Source organism: Mustela nivalis (assembly GCF_964662115.1).
Source record: "Mustela nivalis genome assembly, contig: HAP1_SCAFFOLD_1655, whole genome shotgun sequence".
Taxonomy (NCBI): domain Eukaryota; kingdom Metazoa; phylum Chordata; class Mammalia; order Carnivora; family Mustelidae; genus Mustela; species Mustela nivalis.
Genome location: NW_028135009.1, coordinates 19,650 through 38,632, shown reverse-complemented (window position 1 = coordinate 38,632; position 18,983 = coordinate 19,650). Strand labels below are relative to the sequence as shown.

General features: G+C 36.7%; 1 protein-coding gene and 1 pseudogene across 2 annotated transcripts; both read left to right on the top strand.

Moving 5' to 3' along the window:
• Positions 1–7,288: 7,288 nt before the first annotated feature.
• On the top strand, positions 7,289–9,599 carry LOC309857992 (ras-related protein Rab-5A pseudogene; annotated as a pseudogene). Its single transcript has one exon. The product of its transcript is annotated as a ras-related protein Rab-5A pseudogene (transcript).
• A 2,567-nt stretch (positions 9,600–12,166) lies between these two features.
• LOC309857994 (ATP-dependent zinc metalloprotease YME1L1-like) lies at positions 12,167–18,066 on the top strand (the record flags this gene model as incomplete). The annotated part of the gene is made up of 6 exons (XM_082750683.1): positions 12,167–12,210; positions 16,089–16,093; positions 16,231–16,386; positions 16,951–17,102; positions 17,762–17,888; positions 17,981–18,066. 6 exons carry the CDS (start codon positions 12,167–12,169, stop codon positions 18,064–18,066), a joined length of 570 nt encoding a protein of 189 aa, XP_082606809.1.
• Positions 18,067–18,983: the final 917 nt, after the last annotated feature.

The following is an 18,983-nucleotide window of genomic DNA, read 5'->3' as shown; positions in this document are numbered from 1 at the left end:
TTGATCAGTCAAAAGTCCACTTTAATATGGAGTAGAATGAGAGCACCTACTCTTTCCACACTCTGTTCCCTATCTATGCATAAATATTTTTCACAGCCTCGACTATTAGGGAATAAAGTATCAGGATACTGATAAATAAAGTATCAGGATACATATACACTATGATAATTTTATACCAAGTAGTCCTTCCCTTCCCTTGGCAATTTTTAAAAAAGATACTATTTATTTATTTGACACAGAGAGAGATCACAGTAGGCAGAGAGAGAGGGGGAAGCAGGCTCTGCGCTGAGCAGAGAGCCGGATGCTGGGCTCAATCCCAGGACCCTGGGATCATGACCTGCGCCAAAGGCAGAGGCTGTAACCCACTGAGCCACCCAGGCTCCCCTCCCTTGCCAATTTAAACAGTTGTGAACCCTGTCAGAATGCGAAAAGAGAATAATTGAGGAAGAGGTTGGTGCGGTGAGTATTTGAAAACTGATGAGTGTAGAGGGCCCTGCCCATGTTAAGATGCGCAGTCAGCCTGCTCTCCATTGAACCTGTGCTGAGATTATGGTCAGTGAGGCGTTCTTCCTTTCTCCCTGCAATGTATTTACTTCAGTACTCAATAGACTACACTTCTTTTGGAATGAGTCCAATTCTGATTATGAAGCTAAAGAAGACATATCGATAATATTAGAAAGGGCTCATCCCAAAGTTTGTAGATTATCACGAAGTTTTCTGTGCTATTCTAAACAAATACTATAATTAATGTTACAATTTTATATTGCCACTATCGCTATAGAATCTAAATTTATATAGACCAATGTAATTTACAACATTTACCAGAATAGGTGGGTCAGTAGGTGGTACCTGTGATCAGTTTTACCAACTCTTAAAGAGCTAGTATAGGAATTTCATTTCCTTGCCTAGAATTTCTGGTTCTGTAGGAATAATTTTACATATAGTTGCCATAAAAATACTAATAAGGGCTTTTATAACTCCATTCATTGTCTTGATCCCTAAACTCCATTCTATATAGATTTTATATACCTCAGTTGGGAATTTTCTTGACAGAAAGTTTGGGCAGAGAAAATGTAGCTTTAGTAGTAGATGACATCTAATCTGTTTAAAAGTTTAAAGTTATTGATTACCTTGACCGAATGTCTTTTGGCCTTCTTTCAGTATATGGATATCTTTGAATATTTAAAAAATGTATTTTAATGGATAAAGGGCTAAATCTCTTTTTATATACTTTTTTAAAAAATTTTTTTGGGGGATGCTATTTTTTAAAAGATTTTATTTATTTATTCAAGAGAGAGTGTGTGCCAGAGAGCACAAGCAGAGGGAGTGGCAGAGGGAGAGGGAGGAGCAGGCTCCCTGCTGAGAGCCTGATGTAGGGTTTGATCCCAGGATCCTGAGATCATGACCTGAGCCTAAGGTAGCTCTTTACTGACTGAGCCCCCCAGATCTCTTTATAAACATAAATTTTGAAGCTTAGCATTTACACAAAACTGCACAAATCACAAATCTGTACCTCAGTAAGTTTTCACACAGTGAACTCAGTATATTATTGGCATCCAGCTCAAGAAGTGAAATGTTACCAGAAACTTCCTCGTGTCCCTTTCTTCCTACTGCAAGCGTATCATTGTTCTGTCTCATAACATATATTAATTGGCCTGCATTTGAACTTTACATAAACATAATACATGTAGCGTATATGACTTCTTTCATTCCACATGATGTTTATGAGATCCATCCATGTTTTTACATGAAGTTTTACTTCATTCATCCCCATTGCAGATTATTCTATGAATCACAATAGTTTGTGTTCTCCATTAGGTGGACATTGGGTTGTTTCTAGTTTTGGCCTAAAGAGTGCTCTTGTGAATATCTCTTGTGTTTCTTGGTGAACATATGTATGCATTTCTCCTTAGGGGTGGACAGAGCTTTACTTACGACTGTTAATTCTACAAAAATTTTATTAAGTTTTATAATTTCATCAGTAAATTTCGAAGACCATCCTAAGCCTAACAAAAAACACTCATTTACTCTGGAACAATTATATACTTCCTAGAGAAAGTCCTAGAAAACGATCTAGGAATCGAAGAGAGTCATGAGTTTAATTCTAGATTTTCATAATGCCCTTCATCCCAGAGATGTTTCATGTTTTGGTATACTTCTTATCAGGTAGTTTCTTTTTAACCCTGACCAATGTACTTGAACTCTTTTTTTTCCCCACTGAGAACTCTTTATAGTTGTCTAATACAGGGATGCAAATTGGCTGCAAATGTATTATTAAACCAGTGTAATTTAAAATAAATACATAAAAGTACACTCATAAATGTGCTTTTAATTTAAGTTCATAGCTAACATTTTTAATGATGTCTTTTGAATTCTTGACAAATCCACAAAAATTTACTGTGCTTGGAGGTAAACTTCCAAAAGGTAAGGTACCTTCCCTTTACTATGACTTGACATTAAAAAAAAAATGCATTGCTGATTTAATTTTTACTGATTTAAAAGCTAAGGTTTAGTTCTTAATGGCTATTTTACAAATAAGTCTTCATTCTGAACATACCATTAATAACCTTTTTTTGGGAGGAAGGGGATTTTGAATTTTATTACAATTTCAGATTTTAAATTGTGAGCATAGTGCAGAGAACCCTCTGTACACTTAACCAAACTCAGTAGTTTTTTTTTTTAGCACTTTGCCCCATTTGCTTACTTGCTTTACATAAATGTATTTTTTAAACTGTTTAAGGGTAAATCATAGATATCATGCTCTTTTAACCCAAATACATTGTTATGTATATCCTAAAGTATAAGAATATTCTATTATATAACACCAGTATAGTTATTAAAGTCAGGCAATTTCACACGGTTCCAGAACTAATTATGAAATTTAGTTATATTCAAATTTCTGCATTTCTCTTATTAATACCTTTTGTAGTGAAGTCCTCCCAACCCCCTCCCCAAATCCAGGTTTAAGACTCAATCCAGGTTTACACATTTAGATTTTTCTTTAATCTTTTTTAAAAAATTAATTTAGAGAAAGAGGGAGAGAAAGGGAGAGCAGGCAGTGGGGAGGGGCAGAGGGAGAGAGAATGAGAATCTTCAATCAGACAGATCATGACCTGAACCAGAATCAAGAGTTGCTGCCTAACTGCCTGAGCCACCCAGGCACCTCTTGATTTTTCTTCAATCTGAAAAAAGTTGTTTAGCCTATTCATTTATTTACTTATTTATTTATTTGAGAGAGAGTGAGTGAGCACACGTGCAAGTACAGGAGCCGGTAAGGGGGAGGGCAGAGGGAGAGACTCTGAAGCAAACTGTGCACTAAGTGTAGAGCCCCACGCTGGGATCACTCTCACAACCCTATCATGAGATGAGCTGAAGTCTCATGTTTAACTGATTCAGCCACCCAGGCTTCCCTCCTCACTCCATTATTATGGGAGTGGATGTGGATCTTTCATAACCTTAAAACATACTAATTTGTGAAATAGTCTCATTTGTCTTTGATGTTTTCTCTTTTAATGACTGTTGTGATTTATAATTAGAAATATATATTTAGGGGTTGCTGGGTGGCTCAGTGGGTTAAGCCTCTGCCTTAAGCTCAGGTCATGGTCCTGGGGTCCTGGGATTGAGCCTGGCATGGGGTTTTCTGCTCAGCAGAGAGCCTGCTTCCTCCTCTCTCTCTGCCTGCCTCTCTGCCTACTTGTGATTTCTGTCAAATAAATTAAAAAAAAATCTTTAATAAAAAAGAAATACATATGTCTTAGTCCCATTTCTTGTAGTTTTATAGTGATGACAGGAATAGATTTGTCTTCTGTTAATGAGTCAAATTTAGGACACACCTAAGGTTAGCAGCTGGTTGCCGGGAGAATCAACCATGTGATAAATGGGCCGGAACTTTCCACAAGTTAGTATGTATTCTGCGGTCTTTTGGGACGAAGTCCTTAACTTACGGTATTTGATGCTATCTCCAGGTGGGTAGCATCCGAATTGACTGGAATGTTAGGGTGCCCGACTGGGGTTGGAGAATTGTTTCTTGGTGTGAGGGAAAACCATATGCTAGAATTGGGTCCAAGATGGTAATAACTTTGGACCAAATGATCATGCTATGCTGTAATCACTTACATTAAGCTTTTATGGTTTCCAGTGTTTTGTGGTTAAAATTAGCAGTGTGAGGGCTGGGCAAAATGTATGAAGAGGAAAGAGAGAAACATGCTTTCAGTTGTCAAATGAGTGAGTCAGAGGAGTAAAAGGCATAGGAAATACAGTCAGTGATACTGTGATAATGTTGTATGGTGACAGAGGGTAGCTACACTTGTGAGCAGCATAATGTTTAAACTTGTTAAATCACTATGTTGTACACGTGAAACTAATGTAACTGTGTGTCAACTATACTCAGACATTTTTAACTAAAATAGTAAAATCAGCACTTGTGATGGTCATCTTATTATCTCAAGGCTTTGCCTACATCCTTATTTATCTCTTTAGAATAAATTATAGATTTACTCATTTATTTATTGATTATTCTGTATTCTAATTCTAGAAACAGAATTGGTAAGTTAAATGGGGCACTCATATTTAAGGTTTGTTTCTATACTTCCCACTATCTCTACTGACAGTGTTCAGCAGTGTATAAAAGTGTTGGTATGAATCTCTGCAAATTTAGGATTTTAAATGTTTTAAAATAATAGTCATGTGCTTTCAACCTCAAAACTATGTATGCATTAATTAATAACTATTTGTTTCATAGGTTGACATCAGGTTTTATTTTTATTTTTTAAGTTGAATTAGTGTATTTGTTTTCTCTTTTAGGAATACTTTTAGTCGGACCACCAGGGACAGGAAAGAACCTTCTTGCTCGAGCTGTGGCTGGAGAAGCTGATGGTCCTTTTTATTATTCTTCTGGATCAGAATTTGATGAAATGTTTGTGAGTGTGGGAGCCAGCCATATCAGAAATTTATTTAGTACGTTTTAATGTACTTTTCATGCAATACGTAATTTTGTTAATTTTAGGGGAAGAGGGATTCTTACCTATTTGTTATTCAATTATGATTGATAGCTGACCTCGCCATTGTGAGGTTTTGGTTTTAGGTAATTTAATGTGTGACCTAAAACAGAACTGTACTTTCCCAAATAGAGAGCTAGAAGTGTTAGGTGAGCTTGGGGCCTGTTGAAAAGCTGGATTTTCTGTTGTCCTTTTTATCTTATTCATTAATTCAACTTAAAAAATAAAAATAAAACCTGATGTCAACCTATGAAACAAATAGTTATTAATTAATGCATACATAGTTTTGAGGTTGAAAGCACTTGACTATTATTTTAAAACAAAGTAAAACATATGTCTCTAGTAGTGATTCTCTTCAGGAACTTCTTTAAAACTATCTTATTCATTAATTCAGTAGTATGTAATTAAGGAATAGTTAGCCTCAGATCTGACTGTGGCTTGTACAGTCAGAAGAATGAATACTTGGTTGTTTTTATAATATATCATTTTATATGATACAGTTTTTTTTCTGAGGCTACCATTCTTAAATCAGTTTTAAAGAAAAGAAAGAGAACTCATTTTTATGGACTTCTTCTTAATGAATGTCTTTTGTTGCCTTTGACAGTTTTACAGGTTTTTTAATACTTACATGATTTTGTTCAAAAAACATTGATTTCATTAAGGTTATTTGTATCTCTTCTCTTTTCCTAGGGGAAGCAAAAGCAAATGCTCCCTGTGTTATATTTATTGATGAATTAGGTTCTGTTGGTGGGAAGCGAATTGAGTCTCCAATGCATCCATATTCAAGGCAGACTATAAATCAGCTTCTTGCTGAAATGAATGGGTAATTGAATCTTCATCTGTCTTTGGGATATGGTAATATATTTGGGAACATTAGAGAAATAGCGGGGCATCTGGCTAAGTCAGTGGAGCATGCAGCTCTTCCTCTCGGAGTTGTACATTTGAGCCCCATGTGGGGTATAGAGATTACTTTAAAATAAAATCTTAACAAAAATAGAAAGAGGAAAAATTGTAGGCAACAGAGTAGTCTCTGTGTATGAAGTCAAGACAAGCTGCATTCTCTGTATTGTGTTCTTTCCATTACTAGTGGGGTGACTGAGGTATCAACCTTTCTTAATTGGTGACTCTATACCTTTTTTCATTGATTGTATCATGACAGGAAAGTGATGATTCCCATTGAGAATACTAGTCTGTTTGGAGACGTAAAGAGTGTTTGCTGGTTCCTACAAAATTCGTGACTCACTTTTAGTGTTGTGGTAGGTTAAAAGTTTGCATGAGTGTTTATAATATAAAGAGCAAGAAGTGGGGTTGCTTTGGAAGAAGGAAAGACTTCTTTTTTTTTTAAGATTTTATTTATTTGACAGAGAGAGATCACAAGTAGAGAGGCAGGCGGGGTGGGGGGGAGCAGGCTCCCTGCTGAGCAGAGAGAACCTGATGCGGGGCTCCATCCCAGGACCCTGAGACCATGACCTGAGCCAAAGGCAGAGGCTTTAACCCGCTGAGCCACCCAGGTATCCCAGAAGGAAAGACTTCTTAAAACCATGTATGACCTTTTGGAACCAAACAGGAAGTCTAGGAGCAAATAATTTGAATTGGTAAGCTTGAGGATAATTTTTCACAAATTAGGTTCCCTAGCCTTTTCTGTCCGGTCCTGTCTTCCTAAGTAGAACAAATACTGTGAAGGCATGTAATCATAGATGACTTTGTGATTTATTGTTAGCAGTTTTATTGAGTACTGGCCTAGTAATATTTGTTCTTTTAAAAAAATAATAGGGATGTCTTATCACTTTGGGTATAAAAAGGATCAGTCCCTTTTCTTTACTGTTACCAAATTTAATGATAGTTTCGTGTAGAGCATTTCTATATGTGTATTGTTTTAATTTTCAGTGAAATGTTACTTTCCTTCTTTTTTACTAGCTTTAAACCCAGTGAAGGAGTTATAATAGGAGCCACAAGCTTCCCAGAGGCATTTGATAAGTATGTATTAAAAGACCGTTTTTTACAAGTACTGATACATACTGAGACGTGGATGTACTTTAAAAGAGAAGGAAGCCCATCACCAAACATCACATATGATCTGTTTATGTGAAATGTACAGAATCCGCAAATCGGGGGCAACAGAGAGTAGATAAGTGGCTGCCAGGAGGAGGAAAGAATGAAGAGTGACTGTTGGTGGCTATGGGATTTCTTTTGGAGTGGGGGAATCAAAATATTCTTAAGTTAGATTGTTGGGGCGGCGGAAGTGGCTCCCGGGCTGGGACTTGAGTGTTTGTGTTTTGGTTCGTGGCGGAGCCGGCGGCTAGCCTGAGGGGAGGAGGCAGAGGAGGGAGGAGGAGGAAGAATTAGTCGGAACTCGAGCGCCGGCGGCGGTGAAGGAGGAGAAAGGAAAGAGGAAGGCGGAGCGGAGAGAGGCGGAGACGGAGCCGGACGGGGGCGGCCCCACGGCACGATCCCCGCACGGTCCAGCCTGAGGGGAGCGGCCTGAGGAGGAGACGCGCCGCCACCGTCTAAGCCACCGCCACTGCTTCAGCCTCTTCTCGGGCTACGCCTGGGACTTGCTGCCGGGAGGCTTCAGCCCCGCGGCTCCGCGTGCTGCCGCCTCAGGTTTCTCTACATCTAGAAAGAAAAAAATGGACACCTTGCATCCTGGAAGTTCATTTAAGAGACTGAAATTAGGGACTTCTTTCAAATTTGGACATGGCTAATCGAGGAGCAACAAGACCCAACGGGCCAAATACTGGAAATAAAATATGCCAGTTCAAACTAGTACTTCTGGGAGAGTCTGCTGTTGGGAAATCCAGCCTAGTGCTTCGTTTTGTGAAGGGCCGGTTTCATGAATTTCAAGAGAGTACCATAGGGGCTGCTTTTCTAACCCAAACTGTGTGTCTTGATGACACAACAGTAAAGTTTGAAATATGGGATACAGCTGGTCAAGAACGATACCATAGCCTAGCACCAATGTACTACAGAGGAGCACAAGCAGCCATAGTTGTATATGATATCACAAGCGAGGAGTCCTTTGCCAGAGCCAAAAACTGGGTTAAAGAACTTCAGAGGCAAGCCAGTCCTAACATTGTAATAGCTTTATCAGGAAACAAGGCTGACCTTGCAAATAAAAGAGCTGTCGATTTCCAGGAAGCACAGTCCTATGCAGATGACAACAGTTTATTATTCATGGAGACATCAGCCAAAACATCGATGAATGTAAATGAAATATTCATGGCAATAGCTAAAAAGTTGCCAAAGAATGAACCACAGAATCCAGGAGCAAATTCTGCAAGAGGAAGAGGAGTAGACCTTACTGAACCCACGCAGCCAACCAGGAGTCAGTGTTGTAGTAACTAAACCTCCAGTTTGAACTTGCTGGAATTTTCTTCTGCTTCCTAAATGTTAATGACAGTGGAATTGGAGCATTTAAACAGCCCAGTATGACTTCCAAAAAGAAGAGACTTATGATAGAGTCAAGTTTCTAATACAGAATTATTTTAAGTGTTTTGAACTTAATTTTTAATAACATGCATGTGACCCTCTGACTAATGTTTCAGAAGTAGAAGGGGGGAATGAGAGTTGTGCGTGTACGCTTGTTTCCTTGGACGGTTAGGGAATCATTTCTCGTCACCAGGGATAGAGTCAAAGGATGATGTAAACCCACAGTTAACCAGCCACTTCTATGTAAAAGATTTGGAACTTATTAATTTGGGCTTTTCAAAAACAGTCTTTTTTTAGAAGGAGGTTCTAAAAATATTTATGCTTAGCTACAGTATTCAGGCAACTGGTAATTTCTTAGTATGCATATTTAAAATGTACATTCCACATTTTAACAAGTTAACCACAAGAAAACAGTCCCACATCTTCAGGGGGAAAACACGAACATTAGTGGTATCTAAAGTATAGCCAGTCCTGATATTTTTAGTGGGGTTAAAAAAAAGTCAAATGTAACCTCATCTTGTTTTAAGAGTATGAATACTGATAAATGCATCTTAATGGATAGTGTTCCCTTCAAACAGGTGAGCTCTTCAGCAGAAGTGGAACGAACCAGGTGTCTGTGATTTCTGTTTAATCACTGCTAGCCATTACATAGGTTTTATTGTTTGGGGGAAGGGAGGGAGCTTTTGTTCCCTTTGGACATAATATAGTCAATGCACTAACAATTATGTACATTCAAACTTGATTATTTTAAATTCGATCTTCAGCTGTACTGTAAATAGGGTACTGCACTGTAGTCTCCATATATGTTTATTACTTTCCTGTAATATTTAAGAATTACTTAAAAGTATACAAAATGTACAGTTACTAAAACAGCTAATTTTTCCTTTTCTCTCCCTTTGAAAGGAAGGGGCTTCTGTTCCTACATGGCTTAGAACCATAATAAACAATGTACCAGTAATTTGTAACATAAGTATTGCAGTATGTTAGTAACAATCTTGCAGGCTTGTTTTCCAAAGTTCATTTTATTTTGATCAGTTCAGTATATTGCACTAATTGTTCTAGGTATTTTCATTATATGAAATCTACCATGTGTCAGAGATGATTTAATCTATTTAAGTGTTGAACTGCTAGCAGAACTTGTACATTACAGTAATTCAGAATTAGTAAGGAAAACAGTTCACCAGTGTTTAGTTTTATATTGAGGTGCTCAGGTTGGAATAAAGTGGTATAAAAAAGCAAAAAAAAAAAAAAAAGTTAGATTGTTGGTAATTGCACAAATCTGACTATATTAAAAACCACTGGATTATCTACTTTGAATTCTGTGATGTGTGAATTAAATTTCAGTAAAGTTGTTAAAAGAATCTTCTGACAACTTTATATCACAAAAGTCTGGGGGTGGTGGAGAGTATTTTTAAAATAAAATTTATAGCAGTTTTAAATTTTTAAATTTTATCAGTGAAGTTATTCATATTTTAATTTGATCTAATAGTTTTTTTTGTAATCTTTGCCTAAGTCTGTGGTTTAACATTCTATACTTAAAGCAGTTGTGATAGGAAGCTATCACAGTGTAGCTTTCATAATAGACTGCTGTAGAATTATTGTTCCTAGAGCGACTAGCTCTCATGTTTTTGTTTATGTGGATTGCCTGCTATCTATCTCTATCAACCTTTGTTCTGCCTTCTGGTTATTGAACCTGTTACTTGAGCCATGTTTTACAAGGAGTTCTCTGAATATTTATATTCAGAATGCCAGTCTAGGCTGGAATAGGTGATGGGGATTAAGGAACACACTTGTGATGAGCAGTGGGTGACGTGTGGAATTGTCGAATCACTGTACTGTACACCTGAAACTAACATAGCACTGTATGTTGGCTATCCTGGAATTGAAATAAGAAACAAAACTCCATCCAAGATAATAATCTTCAAATATTTAATGTTAATGGATATGAGAGGCATTAACTTGCAACATTTAATCATATTTACTCTTCCAAACATGAAAATATCTATCAAATGATACTAGAACTTTTATTTTTATTTATTTATTTTTAAAAATTACTTTTCAGCGTACTAGAGTTCATTGTGTAGACACCACACCCAGTGCTCTATGCAATACATGCCCTACATGATACCCACCACCAGGCTGGCCCAACTTCCCACCCACCACCCCTTCAAAACCGTCAGATGGTTTTTCAGAGTCCACAGTCTCTCATGGTTCATCTCCCCCTCCAATTTCCCTCAACTCCCTTCCTCTCCATCTTCCATGTCCTCTGTGTTATTTTTTATGCTCCACAAATAAGTGAAACCATATAATAATCGACTCTTTCTGCTTCACTTATTTCACTCAGCATAATCTCTTCCAGTCCCATCCATGTTGATACAAAAGTTGGGTATTCATCCTTTCTGATGGAGGCATAATACTCCATAGTGTATATGGACCACATCTTTATCCATTCGTCCATTGAAGGGCATCTTGGTTCTTTCCACAGTTTGGTGACTGTGGCCATTGCTGCTATGAGCATTGGGGTACAGATGGCCCTTCTTTTCACTACATCTGCATCTTTGTGGTAAATACCAGTAATGCAATTGCAGGGTCATAGGGAAGCTCTATTTTTAATTTCTTAAGGAATCTCCACACTGTTCTCCAAAGTGGCTGCACCAACTTGCATTCCTGCCAACAGTGTAAGAGGGTTCCCCTTTCTCCACATCCTCCCAACACATGTTGTTTCCTGTCTTGTTAATTTTGGCCATTCTAACTGGTGTAAGGTGGTATCTCAATGTGTTTTTAATTTGAATCTCCCTGATGGCTAGTGATGATGAAATTTTTTCATGTGTCTTAAAGCAAAAGTATTTTTGTTCTAACAAACACATTTTTAAGCATTAGGCACTTACAATTTTATAGTGTCAGTGATAAAATAATTCTAATTTAAAAACCATGAAAGACTCTTAACCATAGGAAACAAACCTAGGGTTTCTGGAAGGGAGGTGGTTAGGGGATGGGGATTAAGGCAGACACTTGACGTGATGAGCACTGGGTGTTATACACAGCTGATGAATGATTGAACTCTACATCTGAAGCTAATGATATATTGGTATGTTGGCTAATTGAATTTAAATTTAAAAACAAAATTGGTAGAAGTATTAAATATATGTATATATACTGAGCTAAAGGAAGATCTATAGTCTTAGTAAAAATTTAAAAGCAAAGTTCAAATTAATGGATATAAATTCTTACAAAATACTATAATCTATCTATCTATATATATTACATATCCTACTTTATGTATTATCTAATGCTCTGTATAGCTATAGATGATATATGTTTGTATATATAGAAATCAAAGCCATGTCTATCCAAGTGTGTGTTCAGAATCTTAACTTTTTTTATTGTCCCCCTATGGTTATACTTGTCACTGAAAACATGTAATATCTTTGTGAATTAAAAAAGTAATAAAGAAAATATGAACAATTATAAAACAGATAACAAGTGGAAAAAACCACAAAGCTCCATCCAGCTTCTGGTTGTCGTTATCTTTTCATCTTGTCTTCAGAGTGTCAGATATGGACCCACAACTCCATGGTCGATAATCTTCAACAAAGCAGGAAAAAATGTTTAGTGGAAAAAAAGACAGTCTCTTCAATAAATGGTGTTGGGAAAACTGGACATCTATGTACAGAAGAATGAAGCTTGATGACTCTCTTATGCCATATACAAATATAAACACATATATGAAAGGTCTTAACATGAGGAAGGACTCTATCAATATCCTAAATCAGAACATGTCAAGGTAACTCCTTCAACATTGGCCACAGCAACTTCTTTCAAGACATGTCTCCAAAGGGAAAGGAAACAAAAGCAAAAAAGAATTTGGAGGACTTCATCAAAATCAAAAGCTTTGTCACAGCAAAGCTGGTTGCCTCCAACAAAAGTAGGAGGCAACCCATGAAACAAGATAATGTATTCAAAAACAACAGTACAGACTAAGGGCTGATATCCAAGATCTATAAACTCAAACTCAAACTCAATACACACAAAACAGACAATCAGGTCAAAAAACAGGCAGAAGACATGAACAGACACTTCTCCAAAGAAGACATACAAATGGCTAACAGACACATGAGAAAATGTTTATCATCACTAGCCATCACGGAAATTCTAATCAAAACCACATTGAGATACCACCTTACACCAGTTAGAATGGCCAAAATTAACAAGACAGTAAACAACTTGTGTTGGAGAAGATGTGAAGAAAGGGGAACCCTCTTACACTGTTGGTGGGAATGCAAGTTGGTACAGCCACTTTGGAGAACAGTGTGGAGATTCCTTAAGAAATTAAAAATAGAGCTTCCCGATGACTATGTAATTGCACTACTGGGTATTTACCCCAAAGATACACATGTGGTGAAAAGAAGGGCCATCTGTAAACCCCAATGTTCATAGCAGCAATGGCCACAGTCACCAAACTGTGGAAAGAACCAAGATGCCCTTCAGTGGACAAATGGATAAAGAAGAGGTGTTCCATATACACTATGGAGTATTGTGCCTCCATCAGAAAGGATGAATAAGCAACTTTTGTTGGATGGGACTGGTAGAGATGATGCTAAGTAAAATAAGTCAAGCAGAGAGAGTCAACTATCATAAGATTTTGCTTATTTGTGAAGCATAAGGAGTAACACGGAGGACATGGGGAGATGGAGAGAAGGGAATTGGGGGAAACTGGAGGGGGATATGAACCATGAGAGCCTGTGGACTCTGAGAAACAAACTGAAGATTTTGGAGGGGAGGAGGTGGGAGGTTGGGTGAGCCCTGTGGTGGGTATTATGGAGGGCATGTATAGCATGGAGCACGGGGTGTGGTGTATAAACAATGAATCCTGAAACATTGAAAAGAAATTTTAAAAATAAATTAAAAAAAGAGTTTAATTAACAGATTAAATAAATAAATAAAATGATTAAATATAAATAAATTATTATAACTATAAATGAATGAAATGATTAAATATAAAATAAACAATTAAAATAATAAATTAAGTTTAGTAATTTTAGTTTAAAAATCTATAATTTATTTATTTATTTATTTTTAAATTATTAAATAAACATATAATGTATTTTTATCCCCAGGGGTACAGGTATGTGAATCATCAGGTTTACACATTTCACAGCACTCACCATAGCACATACCCTCCCTAATGTCCATAACCCCCTCACCCTCTCCCGACCCCCCCACCCCAGCAATGCTCAGCCTATTTTGTGAGATTGAGTCTTTTATGGTTTGTCTCCCTCCTGATCCCATCTTGTTTCATTTATTCTGTTCCTATCCCCCAAATCCCCCACATTGCATCTCCACTTTCTCATATCAGGGAGATCTCTGATAGTTGTCCTTCTCTCATTGACTTATTTCGCCAAGCATAATACTCTCTAGTTCCATTCATGTCATCACAAATGGCAAGATTTCATTTCTTTTGGTGGATGCAATATATATATATATATATATATATATATATATATATATATATGACACATCTTCTTGATCCATTCATCTGTTGATGGACATCTAGGTTCTTTCCATAGTTTGGCTATTGTGGACATTGCTGCTATAAACATTCGGGTGCACGTGTCCCTTTGGAGCACCACGTTTATATCTTTAGGGTATATACCCACTGGGTCATACGGTAGCTCTATTTTCTGCTTTTTAAGAAACCTCCATGCTGTTTTCCAGAGTGGTTGCACCAGCTTGCATTCCACCAACAGTGTAGGAGGGTTCCTTTCTCCACATCCTCGCCAGCATCTGTCATTTCCTGACTTGCTAATTTTAGCCATTCTGACTGGTGTGAGGTGGTATCTCATTGTGGTTTTGATTTGTATTTCCCTGATGCCAAGTGATGTGGAGCATTTTTTCATGTGTCTGTTGGCCATCTGGATGTCTCTTTGCAGAAATGTCTGTTCATGTCCTCTGCCCATTTCTTGATTGGATTATTTGTCCTTTGGGTGTTGAGTTTGCTGAGCCCTTTATAGATTTTGGATTCTAGCCCTTTGTCTTATATGTTGTTTGCAAATATTTTCTCCCATTCTGCCAGTTGTCTTTTTGGTTTTGTTGACTGTTTCCTTTGCTGTGCAAAAGCTTTTGATCTTGATGATGTCCTAATAGTTCATTTTTGCCCTTGCTTCCCTTGCCTTTGGCGATGTGCCTAGGAAGAAGTTGCTGTGGCTGAGGTCAAAGAGGTTGCTGCCTGTGTTCTCCTCAAGGATTGGGTGGATTCCTTTCTCACATTGAGGTCCTTCATCCATTTTGAGTCTATTTTCATGTGTGGTGTAAGGAAATAGTCCAATTTCATTTTTCTGCATGTGACTGTCCAATTTTCCGAACACCATTTGTTGAAGAGGCTGTCTTTTTTCCAGTGGACATTCTTTCCTGCTTTGTTGAAGATTAGTTGACCATAGAGTCGAGGGTCTATTTCTGGGCTCTCTATTCTGTTCCATTGATCTATGTGTCTGTTTTTGTGCCAGTACCATACTATCTTGATGATGACAGCTTTGTAAGAGAGCTTGAAGTCTGGAATCATGATGCCACCAACTTTGGCTTTCTTTTTCAATATTCCTTTGTCTATTCGAGGTCTTTTCTGATTCCATATAAATTTTAGGATTATTTGTTTTCTTTCTTAGAAAAAAATGGATGGTATTTTGATAGGGATTGCATTAAATGTGTAGATTGCTTGAGGTAGCATAGACATTTTCACAATATTTGTTCTTCCAATCCATGAGCATGGAATATTTTTCCATTTCTTTGTGTCTTCCTCAATTTTTTTCATGAGTACTTTATAGTTTTCTGAGTATAGATTCTTTGCCTCTTTGGTTGAGTTTTTTTCTAGGTATCTTATGGGTTTGGGTGCAATTGTAAATGGGATTGACAAAATTTAGCAATTTTCAAAAAAATTCTTTTTTTAAAAAGGAATGTTTTCTTGAGAATATTTAGATAATTGTTGAAGATAAATATAAGTGGTTTTAGATGAATGTAAAATATGAAATAATAGAAAAAGCACATAAAATGTCATCACTTTGGACCAAAAAGAAGCAAACTGTAAAACAAAACATAGGAAAATATTATGGACCCACTTGAGTAATAAATGCAGCTATTAAATTAAGCTCTAGTATTTTCAAGGACAGGTGAATCAATTTATAAAACCTGATATGTTGGGGCACCTGGGTGGCTCTGTAGGTTAAGTGACTGCCTTCAGCTCAGGTCACGATCCTGGAGTCCCAGGATCGAGTCCCACATCGGGCTCCCATCTCCATGAGGGAGCTTCTCCCTCTGACATTCTCCCCTCTCATGCTCTCTCTCTCTCAAATAAAAGTAAATAAAATCTTTAAAAAAAAGCCTGGTATGTTTCCTTTAATAGGGGTAGCTTTTATAAAGGTACATATAATACTAAACACTTAAGTATAAAGTATTTCAAGATGAAATTCAGAAAACAAAATGTTTTCTGAATGTTTTCAGCTGTGCTTAGGCTAATAACAGTTTAGGTTATAATTTAAAGATTTATAAATCATGTCTGGCAACTCTGCATTTCTTTATTTTTCACAAAGTTGTCTAAATTTAAGAACTTTTGTGATGTGTCCTAATGGGATTTTAATGATTTATTTAATGGCAATTTTGGTTTTCCTTTAGAAAAAGTAAGTTTATTTTGTAGTTACAGTGATATAAATATTTTAAGTTCTAGTTCAGGATAGTTATTTTCTTTTTTCTTTTGGAATATGAGTCATTTGTGAAGAGTCATTTTGGAATTTTAATATTGTGTTTATCTACATAGCTGTGGATCCAGAAATTGTACCTCGAGGTACTGTTGGCTTTTCTGGAGCAGAGTTGGAGAATCTTGTGAACCAGTCTGCATTAAAGGCAGCTCTTGATGGAAAAGAAATGGTTACCATGAAGGAACTAGAGTTTTCCAAAGATAAAATTCTAATGGGTAGGTTCTTTTTTCTTTTTCATTTTCCCTGTCTTACACTGTTCATTATATTAGAGAATAAATTCTTTTTGAGAAAAGTGTTATAAGAAAGAAAGTTATAGGAGCAAGAAAATATTTACTCTGAAGTAGCCACACAACTGGGCCTCTTACAGAACAAATACAGTTTATATGATTATACAGTTTGGGGGCAGGGGGTGCCTATGTGTTTACTCTTGTCTGGTATAGCTGATAAAAGAATAATTGTACTGATAAAAGAAAAATTTTTCTAATTTTAAGTATTTGATTTTAAATCTTGAATGAACTTCAGAACAATTTCGTTGTGACATTTCTTGTTTAAATTTATTTTCTGGAAATAGGATTAAACTTTCCTGGTTGATAGTAAGGAGTAAGAGGACAGCTCTTACAAATTTGATTGTCAGTTGGCAACTTATTTTGGTTTAAAATAACTTATTAATGATATTAAGTCATGTCACTCTAAGAATTGCTTAAAGGCAAGTGGGTTTCATTCATCTAAATATACCTTACTAATGGAATAATTTTATTCAATTAAATTTTTATCCTTAGGGCATGAATGTAGAAGCATGGAGATTGACAATAAAAACAAAACCATCACAGGATATCACGAATCCGGTCATGCTATTATTGCATATTACACTAAGGATGCAATGCCTATCAACAAAGCTACAATCATGCCAAGAGGGCCAACACCTGGACATGTATCTTTTTTTCCCCCTCTTTTCCTTAAAATAACACTCTCTAAAAGCTGTAGGAAACTGTTGAGGAAAACAATTTAAAAGAAAATTCAACTAAGTTCTAAGTTTGCTGATAACTTTCTTCTTTAACATTCTGAACCATTGTGAGATCAGAGATACTCATGAACTTATATGCTAATAAAGAATACTAAGAATTCAAATATTATATATCTACATGATGAAATTTAAGTCTTGAATGACAACAAAGTATCATTCTTAAATATGTCACTGCTTTTTTCCCTCCACAAAGAAATTAGGTTAGTGGTTCCATAGTCCTTTAAGATTTTTCTCACTGAGTACAAGTTTCATTTTCTTATCTTTCTAACGATAGACATTTTAAGCCCTTTACAGCACCTGTGTACAAGTCCATCCTCTTGCAGCTTTATCCTATTGCAGGGTTATAGAGCTATGACATGTAAAATGAACTTTTGCTTTGTAAGGAATTTTTCTTCCTTTGTATAATGCCAGTTTTGTCATTAGTCTCTGAGACCAACTCTACTAAATGTCTGAACTGTCAGCATCATGACATTAAGTGCTATAGCAAGAGCCAGATGATAATTCTAATCATTAATGTAAATATTTCCAACTGTGTCTGGAGTTTTTCTTTGTTTCCAATTGTCTAGGTGTCCCTCTTGCCTGAGAATGACAGATGGAATGAAACTAGAGCTCAGCTGCTTGTGCAGATGGATGTTAGTATGGGAAGAAGAGGGGCTGAGGAGATTATTTTTGGAACTGACCATATCACAACAGGTTGGCTGTAAAGAATGGCTTTAGTTCATATTGTGCTTGCTGATATGAAAATATTTTAAAATATTGAGTCTATGTATATTTTTAAATTTTAGGGGCTTCCAGTGATTTTGATAATGCAGCCAAAATTGCAAAGCGGATGGTTACCAAAATTTGGAATGAGCGAAAAGGGAATAGCTAATTTTACCCCTCCCTCATGTATCAAATGATTTGCCAAGTGTCTCCTTATGAGACAGGGTTCTTTTTTTATTCTTGAGACTTTATTTTATTTATTTATTTTATTGGAGAGAGCGTGCATGAGAGGGGGGATGGTCAGAGGGAGAAGCAGACTCCCAGCTGAGCAGGGAGCCCAGTGCAGGACTTGATCCTAGGACGCCGGCACCATGACTGGAGCTGAAGTGAGTCTCTTAACCCACTGAGCTACCCCAGGCACCTTAGGAGAGAGGGTTCTTGTTATAAACTGGTAACATTTACTTTCCCCCTCTCATTCCGAGTAGATTTGTCACAGCTCATTCTAAACTAAACTTTTTTTTTTTTTTTTTGAGTGCTAAAGTATAGTATTCACTTTCCATTCTTGCTGCTTGGACAATAGTAGTATGTCATGAGTTAAGCAAACGATAAGATATCCTGTTTCTGTTCATATGACATAAAACTTCTGTTTGCTGAGCTTGCTTACTTTGCCCTTCCCATGTATTTCACTCTCCTACGTTATCACTGTGGCTTCATACAGCACTTCTAGTAACTACATTGTGGATTTCTGGATTTAGAATAGTGGCAAAGGTTTTCTAAGAAGGTACTCAGAACCATACTTGGGATTTTAAAGTTTCTCTCTTGTTCATGCTTTTTAGTCTTACACTTTCAGAAGAATGATGAAATTTCTATCCTGAATTTCTTCCTTGCCCTTGATGAGGTTTCCTTAAGTATAGGATAGTACTTCCTCTGTTTACATGCATTAGTGGTTTCGGGTGTTTCTGTTCAATTTCTTTCTTTTCATTTGTTTTAGCTTGGAGTTATGATCTACAGTGATACTGGGAAACTGAGTCCAGAAACTCAATCTGCTATTGAACAAGAAATTAGAATCCTTCTAAGGGTAATAAT